This window comes from Glossina fuscipes, unplaced genomic scaffold (assembly GCF_014805625.2).
Source record: "Glossina fuscipes isolate IAEA_lab_2018 unplaced genomic scaffold, Yale_Gfus_2 28, whole genome shotgun sequence".
Taxonomy (NCBI): domain Eukaryota; kingdom Metazoa; phylum Arthropoda; class Insecta; order Diptera; family Glossinidae; genus Glossina; species Glossina fuscipes.
The window spans coordinates 7,969,247-7,996,082 of NW_023998423.1; the positions used below are offsets into that span (position 1 = coordinate 7,969,247).

At 33.6% G+C, this 26,836-nt stretch overlaps 3 protein-coding genes across 11 annotated transcripts in view; 1 reads left to right on the plus strand and 2 right to left on the minus strand.

Moving 5' to 3' along the window:
- The window catches only part of LOC119636508 (probable WRKY transcription factor protein 1), a 55,144-nt gene extending 38,016 nt beyond the window's left edge, over positions 1-17,128 (minus strand). For 4 of the 8 annotated variants that reach the window (XM_038031890.1, XM_038031884.1, XM_038031889.1 and 1 more), the window contains exon 1: positions 15,640-16,311. The gene's annotated coding sequence lies outside the window, so the exon portion shown is untranslated. Of the gene's footprint in view, positions 1-595; positions 886-2,472; positions 2,608-2,708; positions 2,724-15,639; positions 16,312-16,999 lie in introns of those variants that run through there. The other 4 variants (XM_038031885.1, XM_038031888.1, XM_038031887.1 and 1 more) reach the window with 4 other exon arrangements.
- LOC119636512 (enoyl-CoA hydratase domain-containing protein 3, mitochondrial-like) lies at positions 1-26,547 on the plus strand. The gene is made up of 7 exons (XM_038031897.1): positions 1-654; positions 969-1,491; positions 24,912-25,070; positions 25,132-25,598; positions 25,926-26,050; positions 26,117-26,280; positions 26,362-26,547. Exons 3-7 carry the CDS (start codon positions 25,035-25,037, stop codon positions 26,449-26,451), a joined length of 882 nt encoding a protein of 293 aa, XP_037887825.1. The 5' UTR covers positions 1-654; positions 969-1,491; positions 24,912-25,034; the 3' UTR covers positions 26,452-26,547.
- On the minus strand, positions 21,599-24,620 carry LOC119636511 (sphingosine-1-phosphate lyase). 2 transcript variants are annotated; one of them, XM_038031896.1, is made up of 9 exons: positions 24,527-24,620; positions 24,114-24,284; positions 23,835-24,050; positions 23,545-23,753; positions 23,243-23,479; positions 22,643-22,852; positions 22,342-22,580; positions 22,132-22,278; positions 21,599-22,065 (listed from the first exon to the last, which is right to left on the minus strand). In XM_038031896.1, exons 2-9 carry the CDS (start codon positions 24,268-24,270, stop codon positions 21,834-21,836), a joined length of 1,647 nt encoding a protein of 548 aa, XP_037887824.1. In that variant the 5' UTR covers positions 24,271-24,284; positions 24,527-24,620; the 3' UTR covers positions 21,599-21,833. The 2 variants fall into 2 exon arrangements, with proteins under 2 accessions (XP_037887824.1, XP_037887823.1); XM_038031895.1 differs by having other exon boundaries at positions 24,114-24,610.
- Positions 26,548-26,836: the final 289 nt, after the last annotated feature.

Here is a 26,836-nt window from a genome sequence, read left to right on the forward strand (position 1 = left end):
AGGGTCTGCGAAGCTTCCTTTTGTGTGTAACATATATTTTATAAAAAAAAAAAACAAAATGAGTATACTCCCATATTACAGTGATGGATATAACAAGTGTAGAAACAAAATTGAAAAAATTTATGCCAATAAACTGATCTTGATCGGTTAGAAACCTTTAAAAAAAAATTACCCTTAATATGATGCTCACAAGACGGTATTTTTATGGTAAATCAAATTTATCGTTCAACACGTTTCTGTAAATCTTTACATCTTGACCAGATGGTCATAAAAATTACAAGCTCCATACCTAGCGTTGCCATATTTACCGGAACATTTCCTAAAATGTGTAGAATATTTTCCTCATCAATCAAATCATAGACTGATTATAACGCGTAAAAACAAGTTTCAATCGAAAAATTTTACACTGTTTAATCTGAAAGTGTAAAGAATATCAATAGATAGGTAGGAGAATTGATTATACTGTTTTCCTTTAATGCCCTATCCAATACAATTTTTTTTTCTTTTCAATATAGAGGAGATATCACCTCTTCACGTAACGCGATGACGCGGAAAGAGAAAGACCGCAGCCTACTGGGAAGTGTTACGCCCTTACCGATTGATCACTCGACTCACTGTAGCTCTACCGCACTTGAGATCACATTTAGGCTAAAAGTATGGGAGGAATAACTTTTACTTTATGGTTTCCTTTTAACGCCTTATCCACATAACGACAATGCAATGAATGTAATACAATGTAATACAGTTCATGTTTACAACAACTACATGTCAATGATAAAAGTTACTGTCATTGTCGTAATTCGCACACATTTAATGAATTGAATGAAAATCAAATCAAAATCAAATAGACATGCACATATACACACACACACATTGTCATACTAATTAATTACAAACAAATTATTTTTTTTTCAATATTTTTTTTTTCTTTCTTTTAGTTTTTTTATTATATTTCATTTTATTTTTAGCATGTCAGTGTCTGGCTGTTCGACTGTTCATAACTAAACTGACTAAAGCGTTCGATTTGAGTCTACACTTTGAAGAGTTATCTCTCTAAGAACAATGATAATTTTAATATCTAATAGCAGTTATTAGATAAAGCGCACATGCCGAGCGTTTAAAAAAAAATAATAATAATAATCGCAGAAATCTAAATAAAAAAAGAAAATAGAAGTTTTCGTTCTAATGGACTCGTTTAACACATTTGCATCTAATAATAAAGTGAATTAATTATTACGTGAAAGAGAGTGAAGCGAAAACTATAATGAAAACAACTATAGAATGAAATAAAGCATAATTCTGCCATAAACGTAAGAGCAATAAAAACTAAAGACGCAATTTATTCTGTAAAAAAATTACAATGAAATTAAACACAATAATTAAATGTAAAGAAAGACATTTTACGCAAAACAAACAACATGCAGTCAAAGAATACAATTAGTGAAAGAAAATCGCATGGTTCCCGCAATTCATCGCTACCTGCAGAGAACGGTGAGTCTTAAGCCCTGTTTTCATTTCTTCTTTGTGAATATATTGAGAAAAAAAGTATCCTTTGCCAGTAAACTTTTTGCCTTAAAAATGCTTTAGCAGTAGACGAGTATCATCTTAAACTATATTTATTTGAAATTGAATGTGCGGGATCAAAAAGCAAGTACTATTCCCGCCCGGTAACCATCAGCGAACTAAATACATATACATATATATATATTATATTACTATATATATATATATATATAATGCATATTGAGCCAATGCGATTTTGAGCCATCAAAATATTAGATATATATTTTTGATCATTCCAAACCTCCAAATCGACAAAGCAACTGGGCAGACATATTTCGAGGCAATATGAATGTATATCATCTAATATGGAAAGAAAAACTTAAACAAGTAAAGATACCCTACATCGTAGATAAAAATAGTTATTATTATAATGACTTTCATATAATGACGTTCAGAATAAGACTTTATACGGGAAGTGGCCGAAAAAGTGATGCAATCCGAACAATTTGCGTTCACGTTCGTCCCTGAAGCAAGATATATAAATGCACCAAGTATCACCCAAATATTTCAAAAATTGCGGCCTGAATGTTGAACACAAGAATATGACAGACGGACAGACAAGCTTGCGCACAATGACTTTCATGTAATGACTTTCAAAATAAGGCTTCATACGGGAAGTGGCCGAAGAAGTGATGCGATCCGAACAATTTGCGTTCGCGTTCGTCCTTGGACCAAGACATATAAGTGTAGCAACACAAGAATTTGACAGATGGAGAGATAAGCTCGGTACAGTGAAAGGCTAGTCTCGCACTAACTTAATATATTCTTATGCCACAAATACTGTAGGATAAAAAAAAAAATTTTATCATAAATTGACAAACACCGATAGTGTATGTCACAGATTCGATCTGATCCATAAAAATTTTTCTTGTTTATTTTCGAATTGGGCTTTATTTCTTTTTTTCTTACTCTCTGAAGCATGCAGCTGTGTTTGTAAATATTGTATGCGTAGTTTATAGGAACATATCTAGGGGCTTGGCTTTGAGCACAATAGTTGCGTTTATCCAAATAATTTATTTGACAAGATTTACTTAAATAATAGTTGTTGTTTTTGTTTTGTTTTTTTTTTTTTTTTGATATACACATGCAATTATTGTTTGATTTGAACAAAAGTCAATTTTTATTTCGCTTTTTCATTTATTTACTTTTTGTACGCTTCTTCCGCTTGAAATATTTCTTACTGCCCACTACAACGGTAAGCTAATGACTACTTACGTTTAATAAGATAAATTTTTAAACTTGAGTTATATATATTTTCAATACATATCTTGAATATGTGTTCAGGTACACATGCTTATAACACTATTGCATTCTTTTTCATCGATTTAATTCTCTCAATTTGACTTATTCATGCCAATGAGTTCATTTATACACTGAAAATATTTTCAAGCATTTCTTTCTTTCTTATAAAACCAGATTAAACTCCAATAAGAATTAATCAAAAAAAAAAAAAAAAAAAAAAAAAAATATGGTTTCATTTTCGTTAAAAATCATTATTTAATTTGATGATCAACTTACGCTTGTTTAGTCATGTTACGAACAAAGCATACGTTCATGTAACTTACGATCAAAGTATAGATCCTAGTTTTTGTTTGTCAAACATATCACTCATCCACCATGGAGGGCGCATTAAATTGAACAAACAAATATTTCTGTAATCTATAGAAATCAGATTTCTTCAAACTCTCCAAATGATACCCTTGTAAAGGTTATATTTATGTATATATATATATATTTTTTTTTTATTGATTTTTCATTTATTTATTTGATTTTCTCACCTACAATAGATATTTATTTATTTGGATTAAACAAATCTGAACTTGTTGGCTTAACTATCGATATCTACTAAATATGGGTATAGCCAAAGATCAAATATGCGAAAAAGAAAAAAATTTTAAAACGAAATGAAATCTAAATCGAAATAAGTAAATACATATATCATATATATATATATATATATATATATGTATATTATATATGTGTGCATGCATATATATGCATAGTAATGGGGGATCAATTTAATTATGCTTGGTAATCTATTGAAAGCACGATTAGCTCCAAGCTTTGCCCAAAATACTGTGAAACATCTTAAATTATTATGACCTACCTTACTTGTGGTATGCGGTATGTTAAGTTTATGCGGACATATGTAACACCAGCCCAAAGGATTTAAGACAAATTCATCTCGTATTCAAAATCATTTTTCGAATCAATTAAGCTTGTCTGTCTGTCGGTCTGTCTATGTGTATATATTCTTACTCCACTTTCAGGTCACAACTTCTAATAAAATTTATTATGTTGACGAGGCTTGGCACAAGCACGACGCTTATTCAAAATAGATGGCAGAGCAGCGTTTCCATGACTATTCCTAATATTAATAATACAAATATTCGACATTTCCCGACAAAAGTTACTGAATAAAAATTTTTCGCCAAAGCAAATTGAATCGGTTTGACACATTTTTTAGACCCAGAAAATGGTGTAATTTCTAATGTTTATGTACGTCAGGTTAATTTTCGTTCCCTTCATCTTCTTGGAATTCTCATGAAAGTAGGAAAAGGTGAGTGTATCTATGGCAACAAAGCCTTACCTCATTATCCAATTGTGATTTATTTTATATTAAAATCATTATATACATATATATATATATATTTAATACTTTATAATAAACTTATGGACGTGGAGTTTTATTTAACTACGCGCCTGGCAATGGAAATGTGAAAATTCTCTTTACATGCTTCAGAAATTATTTACTTCAATTTTGATACATCAGCACTTGGGAAACTGGGAAATTTCTTCCTTTCCATAGTCCGCTTTTTGACATTATTATATTGAATCGAAATCTGTCAAGAACATATGTACATCCTTATGCCAACGCATACTTTTGGCTTTTACAAGAGAAGCAATTATATAATATATCCTTTTGTAATATAAACATAAATATTAATACAAACACCTATTAACCTTCCTTTGATTGTCCACTTTGTTTATTGTTCTCTCAGTTATTTTGTACCCACTTGGATAGTTTAGTACTTGCTTTGCACTCGATACATAATTTGAGATCGTTGTTAGTTGTTTACAGATATAAATTCTGTTTGAAAACTTAGTGAAAAGATCATCTCTTTCCCTCACAAAAATCTCTGAGAATTGCTCCCGAAAAGAGCTAAGAAACTAAACTACGTTAACTATTATTGCTAAAGGCTTTCGCACGAGAAACTGTCAAGTCGATTAGCACCGCCTTTTTATACACCATACATTTTGCAGTTTTTTTCCAACCTAACCATAGCAAAATCTTTTGTTTTATGTCTTTTTTATGGCCTTATCGACTGTCCGATTACCCAATTTTTTTTTTTGAAGGCTATATACAAGTGTTCGAATTAAAAAGGAATTAAAAAAAAAAAAGGAAATTTCGAGGATTTCTTTCGAAAATTTCTACTCTAAGCAAGGACTTGATGAGGCATTTCTTCATGTTCCTAAGATATTTGGCTAATCAAGGTTAAATGAAGAGAATATTCTTAGTTGCTCTACTCTAGATTAAGCGCAAACTTGACGGGCGTCAACAAGTTCGAGTTGAACTGAATTTTATTTTCTATATATGTTTTTCTTTGTGTTTATTCTTTTTGATTTTTTTTTTTTTTTTTTTGTTTTTCTTTTTGTTATTGTTTTTCCTTTTCATCCACATTCTTGCCGCGACTCATATTTCCTTAATATTGTATATAAGTGGTTTACTACATACTGCAGTGTTTGTTTACATATTTGCTCGTACGTATAACCTGACTTAGTTTCTTCATAGGTTTTTCTTTATTTCTCTTGTCCTAAAATTCTATATACATATATGCATATAATTGTCAACTGACATCTTCACTCTCACTCTTATGTTGTTGTGACATAAAATGAAAATCTTTGCTCTACTTTGAATACGTTCAGCATTAGTTTTAGAATTTTAGCTTGTAATCTTTATTTATTTATTTATTTTTTTTTTGCCCTATGAAAAGGTCTTGTAAAAGTTTTCACATATCGTTTCAGTTATCCATCCGTCTGGCTACTTATCTCCTATAACTCTTATTTAAAAAAATTCCTTTGATAGTTAGGAGAAATCTTGAAAAAAGTTTCCAAAAAATATATGGGAACAATTCAAAAGTAGCCTGAAAAATGCTTTTAAGCAGTAAACTAGCACATCTGCACTTAAGAGAAAGCTCGTAGGTACGTGCTTGATTTATTAGATAACTAAAGTTCGCTCTGAACCGATGATTGCATGCTTAGCACTTTCGTGCTTTCGTTTTACTATTTAAAATAGAAAATTTTAACAGAATAAAGTTTCTTTAAAGAGAGAGTATATTCGACATTTAGAGAGCGATTTTTACTACCCGCCTCGCACAAGCCCTAGCCGTATGAATTTGGTATCGTCGGAGAAATAATTTTTGAAGAATGCGGTATAAAAATCGCTTAGCTGTAACTCATTTCAATTATTCCAAGAAAAATTTTCATATATTCTTGGGATTTTTTATTTAAAGTAGTGAAGGGTTTCCCGGGTCTTGACAAGCCAAGGCAACCGTTTCATATATATCGGTATTAAATAAAATTCTTATGCTAATAAATAGCCATCTCTATGTAATATTCGGTAGCATAGATATATAACCGTAGCAGAAAAATATAGGAAACCGAAGAGAAAAATTCGGAATGCGGATAACACGAAAATGACATTTGAAGTTAACCTAGACTATAATACCGATAATAACCTATACGCCGGTTACTTCTAAAACGACCAAAAGATAATCAGTATTTCGTCGGCTGTCTCGCAACTGTATTGAAACTATACATACATGTCGCATGTCGTATTGAAATGGCATATGAGAATTATATAATTTAATTCTTTCGAAAAGGAACCGGGCGCTACTGCGCAGTCACAGTCAGGCTTACTGCCACGGTCTAATCCGTCGAAAAGGCCTAATCTATCTTTCGCATAAATCTCACTTGTAGATATTGGCTTTGAAACGCCATCGTGCTACCATCATCCTGCATAACAGGCTTGGGCAACCGCCAGTGCGAAATATTATCGAGTGTGGCCCGCTACGATTAAAATTTCAATAATAACAATGGTACCAACGGATGGCATCTTACTTGACAATCGGCTCAGTTGTGTTTTGCTTTTCTTTGTTGATTGGGCCATAAAATGAAAGGAGAAAATTTGATACAGAATATCGCATTTTTAATAACCGGTGGACCTTGTTCCGGCCCCTGCCATGATGTGAAAACTGAAAATGGCCCGTAGATGAAAAAAATTGCCTACTCCTGCAATGAAGTGGGATCTTTCAACTAATGCGCCGTATTTGCCGAACTTGACCCCTTCCGATTATCATCCCAAAGGTTCGTTGTGGTTGAATCGCTGTGGTATTCTTATGGTTAAGAAATTTGTAAGCTAAGGAAGGAAGGACGATATTTCAAATAATCTGTGTTTAATATACATTTTGAAATTTTCAATTTTTAGTTGAAGTATATGACGTATATAAAATATGATGCAAGCGTCATTTTAAAGTGTAGTATAAACATAGATTTGATAAGTCGCACAGAATTAATAATATTTCCAATTTTTTATATATATTGTTATGCGGCAATAATGACGACAGTATTCTTTACATGTTGTAGATCTCATGTAATGCGTCCGTATTGAAAGCCGAAAAATCGAACGAGCGGACTAAATCCATTACAAAATCTCATTCTTCAAAGGTAATCATTAAACATTATAGGGTCAGGGCAGAGCGCGTTCTTGAGTTACACACCAAGTGATAAAGTTAATATTCCTTCTAGTTGCGAGTGAAATAATAAAAGAAATATTTCTTAACGCTTCAGTGTATATTCAGGAAATATTCATTAAACCGTAGACTCTTTTATTAACTAACTGTCTGCTTTTTATATGGCTTGGTAAAGTTACCAAATATATATATATATATATATATATATATATATATATAAATACATATATATATCCACATACATTTATATGTATATATATATATATATACATTTATATGTACATTTGCAGTATGGAATACTTAAAAATATGGTTTTTAATAGCTAGATCTCATGTTTAGCGCATTACACATCAACAATCAGTAGTTTTTGATACCCGCTTTTTTTTTATTATGCTAATGTATTCCTAAATACAGTTATCTTAGTTAATACTTCAGTCCCGGATTTAAAAGGAATCCTATGAAAAAAAGATTCACGCTTGAATTCAGGTTACGGTAAGCTCATCGAAGAGCTTGCATGCGAGAGTGTGCCCATCAGCTTTGATACCCTTAAATATCGGTGTAACATGTTTGTATGCGGGTACTTGAAGGTGTTCTTTAGAGACAAAAGACCCACAAATTCAGTTTTGCTAATAAGACTATTTTAGTTAATATTCCATTCCCTGATTTAAAAGGAATCTTATGAAAAAAGATTCACGCTTGAATTCACGTTACGACAACCGCAACGAAGAGCTTGCACGCGAGAATGTGTCCAGCAGCTTTGATACTCTTATATATGGGTACTTCTAATGAAAGTGTTCTATAGAGACAAAAGAGCCACTAATCCAACTTTCTAATAAGACTATTTTAGTTGATATTGCATTCTCGGATTTAAAACACTCTCTAAGGAATCTTATAAAAAACCATTCACGCTTGAATTCACGTGACGACAACCGCAACGAAAAGCTTGCACGCGAGAGTATGTCCACCAGACTTGATACCCTTAAATGTCGGTGTAATGAGATTATATGCGTGTACATCCAGTGAAAGTGTTCTATAGAGACAAAAGACAGACCAATCCAGTTTTCTAGTAAGACTACTCAGTGTTTTACGTGCTGCGTCGTTCGTTTCGCTTCTAGATGTGTTCCTCTTGCAATATATCTTTATTACTTCGTTTATCTGTTATCATATTGGCTAGATATATAAAGGATACTTTCCCAGTGGCTGCTGACCAACCAAAAATTTGTGCTATAAACATTATCTGATAAAAATTTGATTTCCATTGATTTCAAAGGCGTATTTTAAAAACTTCCATCCGTAGCTAGTGCGAATTTATTACTAGCGGAACATTTTAGAACAATTTAACTTTATTTCTAATCAAGAAATTCTTAAGGTCATTAAAAGCTGGAAAATCTGCTTCCAACTTGATTCAAATTTTTGTTCAAAAAATGTTCTCTAGTTAATCGGAAATAATTGTACCTAATAGTACGTCTGAGGCCTATTTTTAGTTGTTACGGTGAGTTATCTAGAGTTGTATTTATAAAAAGCTTGCATTTTCCTCCTTCTAATAATGCGATGATATCATGACATCATTTCGCGTTGCCATCAAATATCATGACATTCGTCTTATGGTGTGAATGCACAATAAAGTTCTACGATACAAAACATCGGATGAATTTTTATATTTATTCTTTTGCTTTTTGTTGGTTTGCTTCACATTTTCATTCATTTACAAAACTTGACGCGGTACAATTTCGAAATGAGAAGAAGAAGAACAAGAAGAAAAAAAAAAGTCACTTCCATATCTTATTAAAACGTGTTTATTTTGTAAACATTAGTATGATATTATTCAATATATATATATATATATAAATATTTATTTTTTTTTTTTTTTTTTGTTATTTAGAACAGCTTTTAAGCTACTCCTGCTTTAAAAAAAAAAATGTTCAATAATTCATCAACATTTCATTTAGTATTCTTCACGATATGACGTCAGTTGTATGAGTTAAAAGCAAAAGTATATATATATATATATATATATATATATGTATACATATAGACAATAGATGCGCATGGTATGTATTCATAGTATGTATGCATGCATCATGCGATAATCAGAGATTGTGTGCGAGAATTTTTTCGAAGGTGCGGCAAGTTAAAAATGTCAATTTTAGTGAAATCATTAAGAGCAGACATGTGAGGTAGATAGAATATGTAACTAATTAAATGACAAGCTGTGTATGTAGTACGTCTGTACGATTAACTTTTATGCCTGCATTTATTGTTCGGACCAATCAAGGTCATCTTACAATTTAACAAAGCTATGCTACGAATTCAGAATAATTGCAACTTTAAAGTGTGCTGCTAATCAAAATCAACCCAAGTTTTTGTAGTCGGACAAAGGCGGCCCTTCAATACCTTAAACTACACGGTCTAATGCAATTCTATATCTATTTCATATCTCGTTATTCTGAATTAGTCGGTATAAAACTCGATGGACCTATGTTTTGCGCATTACATGCATTCGCTCAGAGTTATTACACTCTACGCCACAAGCGGTGTAGAATGTTATGCTAACAAGTATGTGCAAATGGACAAATATGAAAGGACTAAAAACAAAACTTGATGTCGAGTCTTTTAATATCCGGTAAAAGCATTTCCTTGATATTTAATATGATCCGAAATTTATGAATTTCCTTATCAATCCGTAGAAGGGAATGTTTATGCGAAAAACGTATCCTTACGCCTGAGCAATGCTTAGAAAGCGATAATTTTGATAAAAAAAATATGATCACCTATGTGCCGAATATCACACCGTACTTGGAGACTACTATTATTAATTGCATGGTCAAACAGTACCGCGACCTAGAAGATCTATTGTACACGCGCATGCCCCTAGCCCTGTAAGTTTAAGATTTCCATGAATTTCGCCATCTTCTTTGAATCGGAGCATTATACCGTGGCCGGCTTAGTAAAATGCTTCTCAAACATTTGGTGGATGATTCTGAAGATGGCCTCACATTCATATGGAATATGATGGAACGTTTCACTCGTCCCTTGGTAGAATCTGTATGAATCGGTATCAAACATACCCATGTTTTTTAGATGGTACCTGATGGAATTACGACCGATGTAGAAGCCGGTAACTAAACGCTTCTTCTTATTTCAAACAGCTTCTGTGCTCTATCAGAAGATTTTATGATCTTTTTGCCTGCTGTTGTTCCGCACATTGCTTCCAACGGCCGTCCGTTTTATTCTGTGCCCGTTGCGATGCCAGCCTATTAATGTGTCTTCTTGATACGCCACAGAACGGATCAAGACCTACCATGGCCCCCCGGGCGCCCCGTTGGCTAGACAGTCGGCCCCTTGATTGCCCTCTGCACCCCAATGGCCAGACAGACATTCGTATTAGGTGCACATCATTGTGCCTGCCTATCTCATTCAGTGCTTGTTATCATGCTTAGGAACTGCAAGGCGGCTTGGCTGCCGGAATATACGCAGATCCTCAAAGAAAACAGGAGGACTTTTAAAGGATTACAATTCTTAGAAGCTCACAACAGAACATGCTACTAAGTTCGCCTTGTTTCTATGAAAAATTAAGAATCGCCTCGGATCACCTAAAGGTCACGAAACTGCGTGCGGAGTTATTGATTTCCAAGGCGTCCTTCAACCTGATCGATCAGTCGCTTTATCACTTGAGATTGGTATTTCGGGCGAACTTTTCGAGTGAGGAAACCTATAAAAACTACAAAACGAAAACACGAAGCGATTTAACTATGAATGCCGTCTTACGTGTTTAGAATAATAGAATCGAGTTTATTCTTACATTTTATAAATAAATTTACAAAATATGGTTGAAAAGGCGCCGATTGTTTAACTAGATCATATACGTCTGTAGGTGTTAGATAACAAACATGGTGTGAAGTTAAAATCATAAACAAACAATTACGGGAGTATAGAGTAAACTAGTGTAACTAGAGAAACAGAGAACAGAGATAAGTCTAAATAAACTCTAATCTAGATATCATGTGTCATGTGTTCGGAGAGAAAGACAAATTCTGGGAATCATGTCTGTTCTCGAACAGTCAGCAACTTTCTCAAGAGGTTCGTTAGTTTTTGATAAACGACGTTCGGAAAAAATATGGCTGACAGAAGGAGAAACACATTTGGAAGGTTGAGTTCAATCATAACTATATTTAGTATTATTGAATAAAGCTTTATTTACTTTAAGGCGGACTAGGGAAATACATTCAGCTCGCGTAGAAAAATTATTGTAGTTTGGCCTAATAATAAAAGGGTTAGTTGATGGCAGAAATATCTTTGCCTCCTTCATCTCCTGCGAGATGAGACGATCGCTTGAGGAAGACAGGGTGGATTAGATTTAGGAGACTGATAGAGGCCACGCCTGGTCATCTAATCTGCCAGCTCATTGCCGTCAATCTCATTATGGGAGGGAATCGAAAGGCATGCTAGGGATAATACGAAATAAAAAATACCCTTGCAATCGAATCGTATTGCTCTGATGACGGTACGCTTTTCCAAACCGATTAGCGTTCTTCGTGGCAGATCTGAGGCATGTGTTGTAGCTGCTATGACGACAACCAGTTGTGCGTGGAAAATGTTAATTCTGTCCCTTCGCTAGTAGCTTTATAAAGTGAGGCTAAGGGATTTTGCACGGCGAAAAAAGAAGTGTTATTACCATTAAAAGAACAATCAGGTGAACAAGATCGTCTGTGGATGGTAAGAAGAAATCTTATCAGCTAAGAGAGCCTTACAGACAACAGGGCTAGTGATGTCCTTGTACAGGGTGCTCAGGCTGTCGCCAATCAAAGTATTTGTGTCAATCTTATCAGCTAAGAGAGCCTTACAGACAACAGGGTTAGTGATGTCCTTGTACAGGGTGCTCAGGCTGTCGCCCATCAAAGTATTTGTGTCAATGGATATTGTTGTACATTCAATAGGCCTTACAGGGGTAACTATGTGAAATCTGAAAACTAATACCAACACACATTGCGGAGGCCAACAGGACAAGACAAGGTTAAAGCTTTGCAAGCCAAGTTTACAGAGGATTAAAGCTGCGAGATGCGAGCCGCCCTCAAGAAGCCAATTGCAGTTCTAAAGCTTTTGTGGGTTCCTATGCCAATCTTTGCAATGTTCGTCTTGCATGAGTACCTATAAATTGTAATACCGTGCGACAGCTTCCCGATCACAAAAGATTTCCAGACGTTGATGACTGTGTTAATATGGGAACTCTTCTTCTTTGAACATATAAATCGTAGCAAATTATTGATGTTCGGCAGCAAGATAGCTGATATGTTCTCTACAGCAGAGGTTTTCTGCAAAGTAGATGCCTAATAAGGTCAAGAGAGGAACTAGCCGCACGGCTTGTTCGCCTAGACGAATACAACCCTGTTGACATTGCCTTTGCCTACATACGTGTATAAGGAACTTGTTGTAAGCAACGATTACTCCTACACGTCGAGTTCGACTCTGAAAACGAAGGGCTAGTCGAGTTGTCAATTTTAGTCGACTTTATATCCTTTCTTTTTGGAGAAACCTTGGAGTGAGAAGGCAATATATTACTGATGCTTAACTAACGTGCCATGTGTTTACTATATATCGATCAAAACTAAACTAACGTAGTCTTTACATCCTAAAGTATATAGAAATAAATAAAACTGTTTATGTACACTATTCGTGATAATAAATGCAACGCTTTTTTAGAACTAAAAATAAATATTTATTATATTCAAAGTGTTATTGTTAAATAAGTGTTCTCTCTATTTAATGCACATAACTCCTAAACCCCATTAATGTACGTGATACTTGACTTATTTTTGTATTTTGTTTACCCTTTGCAAGCCAGTTTTCTGAATTATTAATCACTAATGTAAATAATTAAAGGTCTACTTGGTATTACATACAATTGTGCAGTCAAATATGCACAAAATTTTTATACACTAATTTTAATAATTATCTTAACAGACTATTGACTAACAAAGGCTGCGTGATTTGCGATCTAAGAAAAAAAAAAAAGAAGCAATTATAACAAGCAAGCTTGGATTGGGATGTTGGAGTAGCCACCGTCTCAAAAGGAGCTCTCTACTGCCACGCCCAGCTCCTTGTAATAAGATCCTTTTTTAGAGCATAAGAATGTTTCGACCGAGTGGGGAATGAAACGATCGCTTAACGAACGTAGTTGGGTTGATATATGTTTTTACCTATTGTCGTTAGGACTACCATGTCATGGTCCTCTGGGCGTTTTATCGTTTTGGTGGACAGATCCAGTTTCCTCATCAGATGACAAATAGATATAAGGTATGTCTTCTCAAGAACCTGTTAAATATTTGCCTCCGATTTCTAATCTAATTATTATTAGAAATATGTTCAAATTTTCGGCATATCCTTCTTTATGATTTAGTTTTGACACTTTTTTTACCCTATAGCCCTCGTGACTAGAACATATCAAGTTTGTGCGGCTGTATGCAATACCATGGCAAACTTGATATAGACGCAACAATTTATTAGACCGTTGGATTTAGAATCGTCTCGTAAATTGTGAACGCTATTGAAAATGGATCAATTTGGATCCTTTGTGCAACCATGTAACGGGTCATTTAAAAAAGTGATAATTCTCGGCAAAAGTTGTTAAGAGATAGTAGTTCGCGATTAAATCATTTATTCCATAAAAATATTCTTATAAAAAATGAGCCCGAAGGCACTTTAATAGATCTATTTTTTCGCAATCTTTTCCTTGAAAACCTCACTCATGGAAATTCGACCTTTACATGGCAACAAATAGTACTTTTCGTTATGTTATAATAAAAATAAGTGAAGACTAGTAAGTGCTTTGGCAGCATCAACAATCAACTTGGTTGACCGAAATTGGTTCAAGACCCTAGAGGTAGTTTAAACTTTCTTCTGTTCTATTGACGAAAACATAATAATATAATAAATAGAGTAAAATAGTTAAACGATAGTGCAACAGTGATATAATTTTATATAAAAAATAATTGCATATATAATGTAATTACGTACGAAACACAGAGCAAAGAGCTTTTAGCTATGGCTTTCTTCCCCATTTTAAATAAAATGTTAACAACTCTATCGATTAAACATGAAAACTTTAATGTTTATTCGTTCGTTATTTCGTTCATTCGTCGTCGCCCTTTCATCGTGAAACCTTAAATCACCACTTATTCCTTGAACACGCAAAGAAACTTTATAACACAATCGCAGGAATATTTGCAATCTTTGCTCCTGGTGGGCATACTATTTTCATGTAGGCGTGTCAGTAAACTGACATCGATTGCTTTGATGTTGTTTATCAGCACAGCTGTCTTACTTTTTAAAACTACTTTTACATCGCAAGTTAAACAAGCAAGAAAGCTATTGCTTACCCGACGCCATTAAAGTCTAGAACGATCCATGCTTTTCCTTAATGTTACAAAAAAGCGAGTGAGATAAAATTTACTTTCCACCTTTTGGCTCACTATAGGGTATTGTTAAGAAAAATTTGAGCCAGAATTTCACACTGATCAAGGATGTAGGTACCTTATGGGGTTTCCTGAATATTGCAAGCATTATGATAAAATGAGCAAAATCCCCCCGCCCCCTTCTCCCCCCATCTAAAAACTACTTTTACATCGCAAGTTAAACAAGCAAGAAAGCTATTGCTTACCCGATGCCATTAAAGTCTAGAACGATCCATGCTTTTCCTTAACGTTACAAAAATGCGAGTGAGATAAAATTTGCTTTCCACCGTTTAGCTCACTATAGGGTATTGTTAAGAAAAATTTAAGCCAGAATTTCACACTGATCAAGGATGCAGGTACCTTATGGGGTTTCCTGAATATTGCAAGCATTATGCTGAAATGAGTAAACCCCCCCCCCCCCCCCCTCCCTCCCCTTTATTAATCTTTAGTTAAGGACGTTTCTCTTTGGCAGAGTGGACTGCTTCAGCTTTCTGCCTTAATCTTTACGATTTTCTCGTTCCCAAAAGCGCACTAATGGAGAAAAAGTCTCACTTAGGTCAGGTATATATATATATTTGAATAGGTTTTTCAAGTAAACGATTAAAATTAATACAAGTCCTTCCTTCGATAGTGGACAAAACATACAATTTTGATACCGTAGGTTTCTGTGACGGCAATTGGCGATAATTTTTGACACAATTTGAATTTTATTAAAATAGCTTACGTGAATAACATGCACAAATTTTCGTTAAGCAATAGGGCAATTGTGTGTGTGCGTGGTATATAAATGCTAAAATACTTTTCAATACTTAAGTGTTCACTGGATGTCAAAAAAAAGAAAAAAAAAAATCTTTTTTATGCTTTAAACTCACCACGACCAACGAGTATATTGGATTTTCCGAATATATGTCGGAGACCCCGCAGAATCAACGTGTATGAAGCGTGACCAGCGCACTCTGTCTAGACATGTTTTTGCCTGTTTCGTATCGTTTCGCCCGAAGAAGTTTATGAAGTTTTTGTTATAATAAAAGTTTATTCTTTTCAAGCGAATTCGAAGCGATTATCAGTAAATTGATGAAAAAAAAAAAAAAAAACAACCGGCGAAAGAAACCTGTAAAATGAGGGTCGCGTGTATTTTTATAAGGAAATGTTCTTTCTGTGCCCTTAAGAGAGTTTTTCTTCTCAATTGTCATATCGCAAAAATTTCAATTGAAAAGCCGTAGGGTGGCATGTTGTCATGGCGTAAAATTCAACAGTTATATATTGAATAACGGCTCAGTTAATATTGCAATGGGTTACGGAAAATCACCATAAACACACTAATGTATATACATACATACGTGTACAAGTGTATACGTATGTATAGCGTAAGTAATAATAATTCTATAAGTCGTAATGAAACAACTGAAGTATGCGATATGATACTTATTTGACAAACATTAGAAGCCATAGCATGAGTTGTGCATATAGAAACCACTCGATAAAAAGCGCATGCCTGCTAAGTAATTATTCGTCTGTTCTTCTTCTTCCCCCCCTTTTTTTTTTTTTTTTTCTTTTTGCTTCTTCAGTTTCAAACCCCCTTTTATTTATATTGGACATTTCAAGTTGTAAGCTGAAATGCGCTTTATCAACGCAAGGCAACAAGTTTAAATTTATAATTTTTTTTTTTCATATAATTCTCGGAATTTCTCAGCTAACCATAAATATGCAAATGTAAGGGATTTCTGATCCTGTTGCCTGATAGGATGGATATGAATAAAACTAGCTAATGTGGATTGTAGTTATGATAAGTAATCTTCAAAGCTTTACGATAGTCTCTCCAACTGTAAGTTTGAAAAACGAATGAATCAACAAAAGTGAAAATGGTACAATTGCCCCTTAAGAAAAAAAAAAAAAAACACATCTAGCTTTCCTGCTTTTAACTTTCGATCGGTTATGAAATCGCTTCAACAAATAAAGATACTTTGTATTAAGTAAATATCTCGCGAGAGCAAGGAACGCGGAAACTTGGTCTTACAAAAAGCACATAGCATTTCATTAATGCGGCAGCACTTAATATCTGTGGGTTTAATTGTTTCAAGCTCTCTTTTTTTTTTTACTTTTGTTTTATGCAAGCCGTGATTCATTTAACTGGAATTCGATGTATTTAATAATTTGATTCAAAACGCTTGAAATATTCATTATTGCAATTGAACGTAAACTACTGTAGCACTGAGGGAGTTTTTTACTCACATAAATAATTTTAGTAATTTTAATTAGCAATAGTAGTGGGTTTTGTAAGACCTTTCTCTTTAAAATCTTAATTAATTCGTTTATTTATTCATTTTGCTTCTTACTAAATATTTAATTTATTTTTATTATTTATATATATATATCTTTATCTATTTATTCACCTTTGTATTTTTTTTTTTTTTCTTTTTTTTACATATATATTAGATTTAATAATTATTTATTTAATTCATCTTTTTCTATTTCACAAAATATTTTGTTGTTGTATTTGTCATTTATCATTATTGTTAGATTCTGATATCATTTCGACCCCAAACATATAACTTTAACAATAACAATATGCGTGTTTACGCCATATCAACACAACGAAATGAAAACCGCTACTAATAATAACTTTTTCAACCAAAACTTACTGAACTAAGTTAGTACATATTAACAATTGTTACGAATACAGTGAAAACCGAGTATACAAACCCAATTCGTTCTTTTGCTCCGTTCACGACGCATTATTATACGCATAAGAAAAAGGAAAAGAAATAAATTTTAAAACTAAAGCAACACAAGTGCTAGCAACTAAGACCATCGGCCCGATTTCTTGAAAAAGTTAAACTAGATGATCATATTAGGTGTTTGCCTAAATCAAGATCACTTGCTCAATTGAGACACGCGAGTTTCTTCGCAACGAAGTTTGCACAATATATATTAATCAGAATATTTTCTACAATTTCCTACAACGTTTTATCATGTCAAAGTAGGTTATATTGATTTGGCAGTGATCCACATACCGACTCATTTTCGCAATTCTTGAACTATGAGGACCCGCGCGCCAGCGAAACCATTCTGCCCCGATCTGAAAAAGTGATAATCAGGCGCGGCCATGTCTGGTGAGTAAGATGGGTGTGGCAGAACTTCCCATTCGAGCTGCAACAGTGTATCCTGGACAACTCTTGCAACGAGTGACCAAAAAAGGGCATTTTCAGTCAACGCGAGGCACCGTTGAACCCAAAACCGACAATTGAGATATGATGGAGCCGCATCACAAAAAAAGCCTCTGAACGAGTTTGGTGGGCTTCGACAGCAGATTTCTTCAAATAAACAACAAATGCAAGAAATTTGGAAAAAGAAGAATTTTGCCCACTCCTAACCTAGCGTCGGCGTACGCTCTATAAATCAATAATATTAAACCAAAGACTATTATTTTATGTCGACGAAAGTCAAAACCATCAATCCTTATGTATTCTGGTATTTCCCACTTCTTTAACATATTTAACTGTAAAAATCGGTGATCATAATTTTTGCAAACACCTAATATGTTCCACATGTACCCTCAAGACATCCACAATGTTGGACGATCCGAATACATATTTTTTGTAAAATTTTAGTATTAACAGAGTGTATTGTTAATTTGGAAGATTTTGTCCACATTTTCAGACTAGATAGATAGACTTGTTAAAGATCCACAGTTTAGATAAAATAATGGGGCGAAGATGTGTGTTCTTTGATCTTCATTTTCTCGACCTTGATTAGATACATTGATGGAATAAGATTACGATTAGCTTGAAAATATTATGGACTTAAAAAGTAATCCGCGATTTTTCTCACTACATTTCCTTTCTTTTTAAATACCTTTTCTAATATATATTTATAGTCTAATCTTTTCTACTAAGTCGTCCGTAATAAAATGTCTGCTATGTAGAAAAATTGTTGCCCATTAAAGCCAAATTAAAAGAAAAATATTACAACAATAAAACAAACAATTCTTTTTCTTCCCAATAGAATTTCATAATAAAATATGCACTGAAGCCTCGAGGCGTCGCGAAATGTTTCATATCGCGCATATAATATATTTATGCAAATTAAGCTATTTTGAGGACATACTTGATGCACTTCACACAAAAGCAATAAAGTTGCCTATAGTAATTATTGGTCCAGAAAAGTACCAAAGAGAAGAGTTACAGAAAGTAAATCTTTTGCGTAATAACTTTTGACAACTTTTTAGGCTCTGCGAGTATCTTTCATCATTTCTAACTATCGAAAAACATCGATGCCTTTCTTTATTGAGTAAGTGCCAGAAAATTAAGCAACACTTTATCCTTGAAAAGCTTCACTGCTTTATTTAATATATCTTTGCTGCGGTAACGTTTTCCAAGGAAATCTGGATTTTCGTAAATTTTTAAAAATTTTTTTGATAAACTTCGGATATCTTTCTGTCCCATGTATCCCTCCCGCAGAACTTTCGTCTATTTTGTATGGAAGGGGAGATTATTCGTTCAGTCTATTTATTGTTGTATCATACACCAATTCATTCATAGGACAAGGTTTCACTGTATTTGTCGTGTATACGGCGTATATATGTAATTGGTTGTTGGCGTGTATTTTTTAAGTGCTAAGGTTAAAATTTCCTTAAGCAAAACCCCTACTTTACAAAACAATTTCAATGTAATTTCAAAACAAAGCGGAGAGTAAAAGCTCTCGCTATTAAACTTTAACAATAATTTTTTTGTTACCTTTTTTTTTTTTTTCTTTTTTTTTGTAAATGTTTTGTCAATTTAAGCGAACAAAGTACGAGTTTATATAAATCTTTGAAAACCTCATTGCGGGTACTTCCACTTGATCCATTTCTTATTACGAAATTTGGTTTATCGAAAAAAAGGGGAAAAGTTTCCATACTCTATGACACTAGATGGGCGTGGGCTTTATTGCAATTTTTGTGTAATGAGGAAAACAAGCAGAAAACAAATGTGTTTTCAGCTTACGACTTTCAATACTTACGGCCAAGAGCTTCCAATATTTCCGCCAAATTTGAAGCTAATGAATTCATCTTCGCGGCTACGAGAATGTTTACAACAGACAGGCAGACTTGCTTGAACAAATTCAGAATATATATATGCTTTGTTAGATCTCTGAAGCTTACTGTTGGGTTTTGCAAACGTTTTCATAAGATCCCTTCGATTGTAGGTAAAAAATACTATTTGGGAAAAACTTGTATTCCAACAACACATAAAAGCTCTTCACCCCCATACGCAATAAGACTGGAATACTTTTTTTAAATATGGAAATTAAATTCAAATACATTGAAAGAAATTTATCAAAAATTCCAAAGCTAAAACAATTTCGAAAACACAGGATAAAAGGAAAGTGTTATTAAGAAAAGGGATTTTTAAGTAAAATTCGTAAAAATTTCGGTTTTATTTTTATACTGTACAAGAGCGAAGTATGCACATTTTGACAAACCAATCTTTTGCCATTTTCCTGCAATTTCAAGTGATATTTAAAGGCAACTTTTTATACTGGTAAGTGAGTTATACAGAGAACGAGACAAATTGCGATTGAATTGAGACGAGGTAAGAGGCAGAAGGTGGAAAAAGTTTTTCAATTTTTGGCGAGTCATGGTCCGGCATTGCTTTGGGCAAAGGCGGTGGCTTTCCTTCGTGAATTTTGAATGCCCTACGAAAGTAGTAAAAAAATCATACTTCAAACAGAAAACGTCTCTAAAATTTAAATTGCAAGGAAAAGTACTCAAGTTTAATTCCAGCCCTACGTTCATGTCTTAGAAAAAAAGAGCAGTTTCCATATAGGTTTCTTCTCTGCCAATGAAATTTGACTTTGCAATTACTACAACCGAAATCCGTGGCTAATAAATCAAAGATTCATTTGTTTTCATATCTCGAGTGCTTTATATAATAAAAAAGAAGTAAGAAAAGTATACTCAACTGCGACCGCGTCTTCTTTACATCTTAAAAACAATTCGAATAAAATGAAGTTTCGATACTTAATAATATGGGGTGGGCGTGGTTCATTGTTTGCCATAAAATGCACAATTTTTTATTGTTGTAATTGTTGAGTAATAAGCAAGAAATCAGTTTTTTCTGCTTTAGGAAAAAAGAGATGTTCCCAGTTTACATTGTTCGGTAGAGATGTTCTTTGATCAATTCGACCCATTTTCAATATCGACCTGCGCGCAAGAAATTGAATGTTTTTGCCCAATTTGAAGGCGATATCTTATATATTACCATTAAGAGGACATACCTAATTCGGCCGAGAATTCCTTATGGATCAAGAATATGTGTTTACCTTATATAGTCTCTGAAGCAACCTCCTAAACGTTTGCGAACGGCTTGGCAAAATTAACATCATTCGGCGCCGGTTTTATAAATTCTCGTAGAGCGTAGAACTGTACTCTATGCAGCCTATAAATGCTTTACGCTAAATTCGAATGAAGTTCCTATAAGAGGAATACAGTAACGTTTATAGACATAAACAAGAAGTGATAACCATTGGGTTGGATTAATTAACATAATTTCACAATTCATTACAGTGTATATATAGTTAAAGCGTGATCAAGAGCGATCCACGATCTCGTCTGTTTAGACGACAAAACAGTTTTTAGATTGCATTCACTTTAGCCAATGATGTGTAAAGTCATGAAAACGTGTGGCGTTAACAAGTCTAGCAAGATGCATATGTTAAATGAAAACATAAAAACTCATACAAGAAGTAGACAAATCATGAAGTCATGTAGGAGTTGGAAATGAAGCAAGAAATAAAAATGTGCACACCATCAAATTCATTCATGTTTTAAATTTTTATTTAAGAAAATGCATTTACTCCACAAAAAGAAAAAAAGAAACAAAATTTCATAACAAAGACAAATAGAGAATAAACATATGTGCGGCTTAGTTTGGTAAAGTTAGTTGTAAACAGGTTTTCATATATCACTAAAAAGAGGTGGACTCTTTCATAAAAATTTTGTCATGCATACAAACCAATGCGTAAAAATGAGATGTTGTACGACAACGAGCGAGCATATTATTATTATATTATGCATTATCCAGTTTTAATGTTCGTCAAGCGGTGGCGTGTAATACATACTATTCAAATAACAACGCGTTACTTCACCTACCACTGATCGATCGGATATAGCCTGAGCCATCCCGTATATAGCCATTTTACCAGTCACCGGCTGTTGAGGATCTTTCATAAGCTCAGCTACAGATGCTCGTACATCGACTAGAAATTTATCTGCAATTCCTGACGCAGTATGCATATCGGTGACACATATATGTATACTTTAAGCGAAGAAATACAAAACATTAGTAAATAGAGGCGAAAAAATGTAAAGTTGCGTTACTCACCCGGATGGAAATTGTAAAGCATTCAAATTCCAACCTAGTTTACATAAGGCATCTGATAAACGCAACACGTCAAATACATGAGATCCAATTGCGATCACTGAGGTAGCCGGTTGACCAAATACAAAAATTCCGTCAATTTTACGCAATCTGAAAATGTTGGAAAATATTTTTGTTTAACAAAAAGCAACAAAGTTTTTTTATGTTACCTACCCTCGTTCTATATAGCGCGCTGTGTCTAGTATACGCTTTGTAGCCTCCAAATACCCGTTGTGACCATAACTCATCATGGTGGCCCAGCACGCCGCTATAATACCTCCGGCTCTCGAACCATTTACGGTTGGGGAACCGTAAACACCACCCGGCCAATCAGTAGTAACGGTAAATTGATAATTACGAAACTTTTTATCTGAATACAATATAACTGAAGATCCCTTAGGGGCGAAACCATACTAAAAGCATTGGAACTTTATAAAACTTTACAATTAAATTGTAGAATTACAGAATTTCTTACTTTATGTGTATCTGCCGATATACTAGTTACTCCAGGAATTGAAAAATCAAAACGCCTCAATTTGTAACCTGCTTCTCGAGCGAATACTATTACGAAGCTACCTAGGCACGCGTCCACGTGCACTGGTATGTCATATTTTAAACCCAAAGCGGCAATTGCTTCTATATCATCGAGAGTTCCGTAGGGAAAATTTGGTGCAGACCCTACCAACTTAAAATAGAAAAACTGCTTTACATTTCCGTTCAACGTGAACAAAATTAAAATTATGAAAGGTAGCAAGTTTTACTGGGAATTTAATAGGAAAGTCAACGATGCAGTTAAGTGTAGTAAAGTATAAGATTTTATAGACATAAGACTTTGATGATTTAAGAGCATCGAATTTAGAATTCTTTATTCATTCTTATTCACTAATGCTTAAGAGGGAAGTATAACTTTTTTTTCAACTCTTAGACATATGATCAATCCCATCGCTTATGTGATGTTGATAGGCAAATTTTTTTTCTTTTAATAAGTTGTTTGTGAATAAATTAAAAATCTTATGCAGGTGTTTATTCCTTTGTTACCATAACTTTATAATCTTACCCAAACTTGCTTACTTACCAGAATTGTATTACCATTTATGGCCTTTTTAAAAGCCTTTAGATTCACTTCATACGATTCCGAGTCTACATCGACATAACGGGCATGTATATTAAAATATTGTGCAGCCTTATCAAAAGCAGCATGCGCTGTTCTTGGTACAACCATATTTGGTTTAGTTATGCCTTTTTGCTCACGAGCATAGTCGCGATAAGCTTTGCAGGCTAATACAATAGATTCAGTACCACCACTTGTCATCTAAAAAAAAAAAAAAAAAAAACGGTTATGAATAGTTTTTTACCGCTACTCTCTTTCAAACTAACCGTCCCGCAGGTGTTGGGGCCGCCCTGAAACAATTTGCAGGCCATGCTTATAACCTCTGCTTCCATTTTACAAACACCCGGAAATATGTCTGGGTGCAAAGGATTTGTATACGAGGCTTTACCATAAGCTTTAGTCACCAAATCGATAAGCTCTTCATCAAAACCGTAGACAGCACCTGACACCCTACCATCGCGCCAATCGTAATTGCCTGAAGAAAACGAAATATATATTTGAAATAGTTTTTTTTTAAGAAATAATACTAACAATAATAATAGAATTGTATGAATACCTATACGCAAGTGTTGATCTATCAATTTCAGTATTTTTTCACTACTTAAGCCATTTTCTGGTAATTCAAGATTGTAATAAAGTTTTGCACAACTTTTTGAAATTTCATTTTCAAAATTTTGATTTGTTTTCGACAATTCCTCATCGATTTTATGACGTACAGAAGGAAGTTTTTTTACATAGTGGAAAAATTTCTTTTTGCTTCGTAACCAAATGCCTGCAAAAAGCACATAAATTAGCATATAGAATAAGACACGTTACGTTACAATTAATAAATTACTTTCTTCCTGATTGGCGAAATTCCAGAGCCAAGCAACACTTAAAACTACAGTGGCTGTTACGGTGGCCACTTGCCATGGTTCCCGATTGACAAATAAGCGATTAATATTGCCGGTAATAAAAATACCTAAATTTTGAGCGACAACAGGTGTTCTCATACTTTGGACTTATTCTGAAAATAATAATGCAACACGAAAAGTTTTAACGCACATTTACGATTACCTACAATGCTAATCTTTTAATGGTAATAAAAATGGTTAAATCCAATGACAAGATAAGACGAAACTTTGCAAGCAAACCGATAATATATACGTGTGCAGAACATTATATTAAAATTAGCATTCCATGCTGACGATTATTGTATGAACTTCTGATTATGTTTTACAATTGAATCCTCATTTTGATTTGACTGACTTTTTTTTTATTTTCCTGAGATAGGGAGTTTAAATGGAGTAAATGTGCTGTATATATGTGAGCAAAGCAAAACACAATTTTATGAATGTAAAAACTTGTATGAACAAAAACAATATTTACAGCTGTTTATCAACTTTAACCTCTTAAATGCGAGAGTCATCACTACAAACAACAACAATTGCAAACTATTTCATTAAATTCACGATCGTTCACTGAGTTTTATTTTTCTTTTTTTGGATTGTTAAGTGGGGATGGACTAACACTAAATTTTATAACATGAAATTTTTCTTAGGATTTAATTTTGTTTGTTTCTTTTTTCTTCTAATGATGCATTTCAATGTTATTGAAGGTAATAAAATATTTCTTTTATTCCCCATATTCTTAGATTAGTGCCCGTTATTTGAGATTTAACGTTAAATTGGCAGCTCTGTTTTTCGTCAACAATAGTAAATAATCAAATGTCAAAGAGAATAATCAAAACACCTGTGGCTCAAGGTACGCAACTAAAATGCTATGTCACTTTAAAAATCTACTGCAGCATAAAGTAAGTACGCAGTTAATGTTTAAATTTTATTTTAAAAAATAAATACATTTTCATATTTTAGCTTAGCTTTAGACAGATGTCTCGTGCCGCATTCCATTTAGCATCTAATCAATTTACGAAATCTGAACAGTATGAACAGTATACGAAACTCTTTGAATGTGATGGTGTACGCGAGATAAATCTAAGAGAGCCAAAGAAGCGCAATCCTCTTTCTTTAAGCATGATGGAGGAGATAATGCAGCATTTGTGCGCCGAATGGCATAATAAAAATCTTCGCTGTATTATAATTTCATCCACTGGCCCTGTATGGTCGGCTGGTCATGATTTAAAGGAAATTTCGCCCGAATGTGGCGCTGAGCAGCAAACATTAGTTTTTGAAAAACTTGCGAAACTCATTGAGAATATACGTAAGGCTCCAGTGCCAGTTATAGCAAAAGTTAACGGAATTGTTGCAGCTGGAGGTGTTCAGTTGGTGGCTTCGTGTGACATGGTGGTATGTACGGAGAAAAGTCATTTTATAACCCCCAGGTTGGTATAGCATTACCCGTTCATATGTAAAATTTGTTGGCCTTCAGCAAGAGCTCTTTAAAGCTAGATATATGCCAAGATTTAGGTTAAAACTCATTATCTACGAAGCGAAGAGTTTGTTCTAAAATAAACTCTGATTATATATATATATATATGTAAGTTTTCGCGATCTTGCTATGGTAATCAGTAGGACAAGATCTAACGTTCAAATAAACAAACTGAAGTTACGTACATAGCAGGAAAAGAGTATGTAGGACTTTCATTGATTGGTTGAAACACCAAATGTCTCGACTTTTAAAAGCAGAAACTAAAGAAATAATTTTTTAGTGCAAATATTGGAGTTTTCGCATCAACGCCAGCTGTTATAATGTCTCGTTTAATGCCCCATAACAAATGCTTGGATATGTTACTCACTGGCCATCCTATAACTGCACAAGACGCTCTAAAATATGGCATGTATATAGAGAACGTAAATTAAAATAATATACAACATAATTATATTATATATTCCATACAAGGTCTAGTTAGCCGTGTCGTTCCTGAAGCTAATCTTGATAAGGAGATGGAGAAAATTATTGCATCAATAAATAGTAAAAGTCGCGCTGTTTTAGCTCTGGGCAAAGAATTCTTTTACAAACAATTAGAATTACCACTGGAGCAAGCGAATCGGCAGGCAATTAAGGTTAATAACATATATTTATATATATATTCTTTTAACTCTATGTATATTCTTTTAAATTCAAACATTCCACTCATTTGACAGAAAATGATTGAAAACTTAAATTTAACCGACTCGGACGAGGGGATACGCAGTTTTATGGAGAAACGTAAACCTAATTGGTCGCATATGTAGACTGAAACTAAAGATTTACTGGAAAAAAATAATCTCAATTTATTGTTATATTTTTATGGTTGAAGGAAGTACTTTTTTTTTTTATTATGTTTATCTTGGTTTTAAAATGGTTGGAATTTATATTTTATTGTGTAACAAAATTTTCATCTAATAAACTTTGTAATTAAATAATAAGCCGGACAATAATTTTGCTTACTTCTATTCTCTTGAAAATCAACGCCAACAGATTAAAAGAACGTAAAGGACTCATTTGCGAGTTAAGAACGCGTAAATAACACTAGCAATAAAATGTGTTTTCGTTTTCTTAACACAAAATTTATTTATTGCTGTTGTTTTCATTGCAAAAAAGTTTGTTTGCTAAAATTTCTAGTAGATAAGATAAATG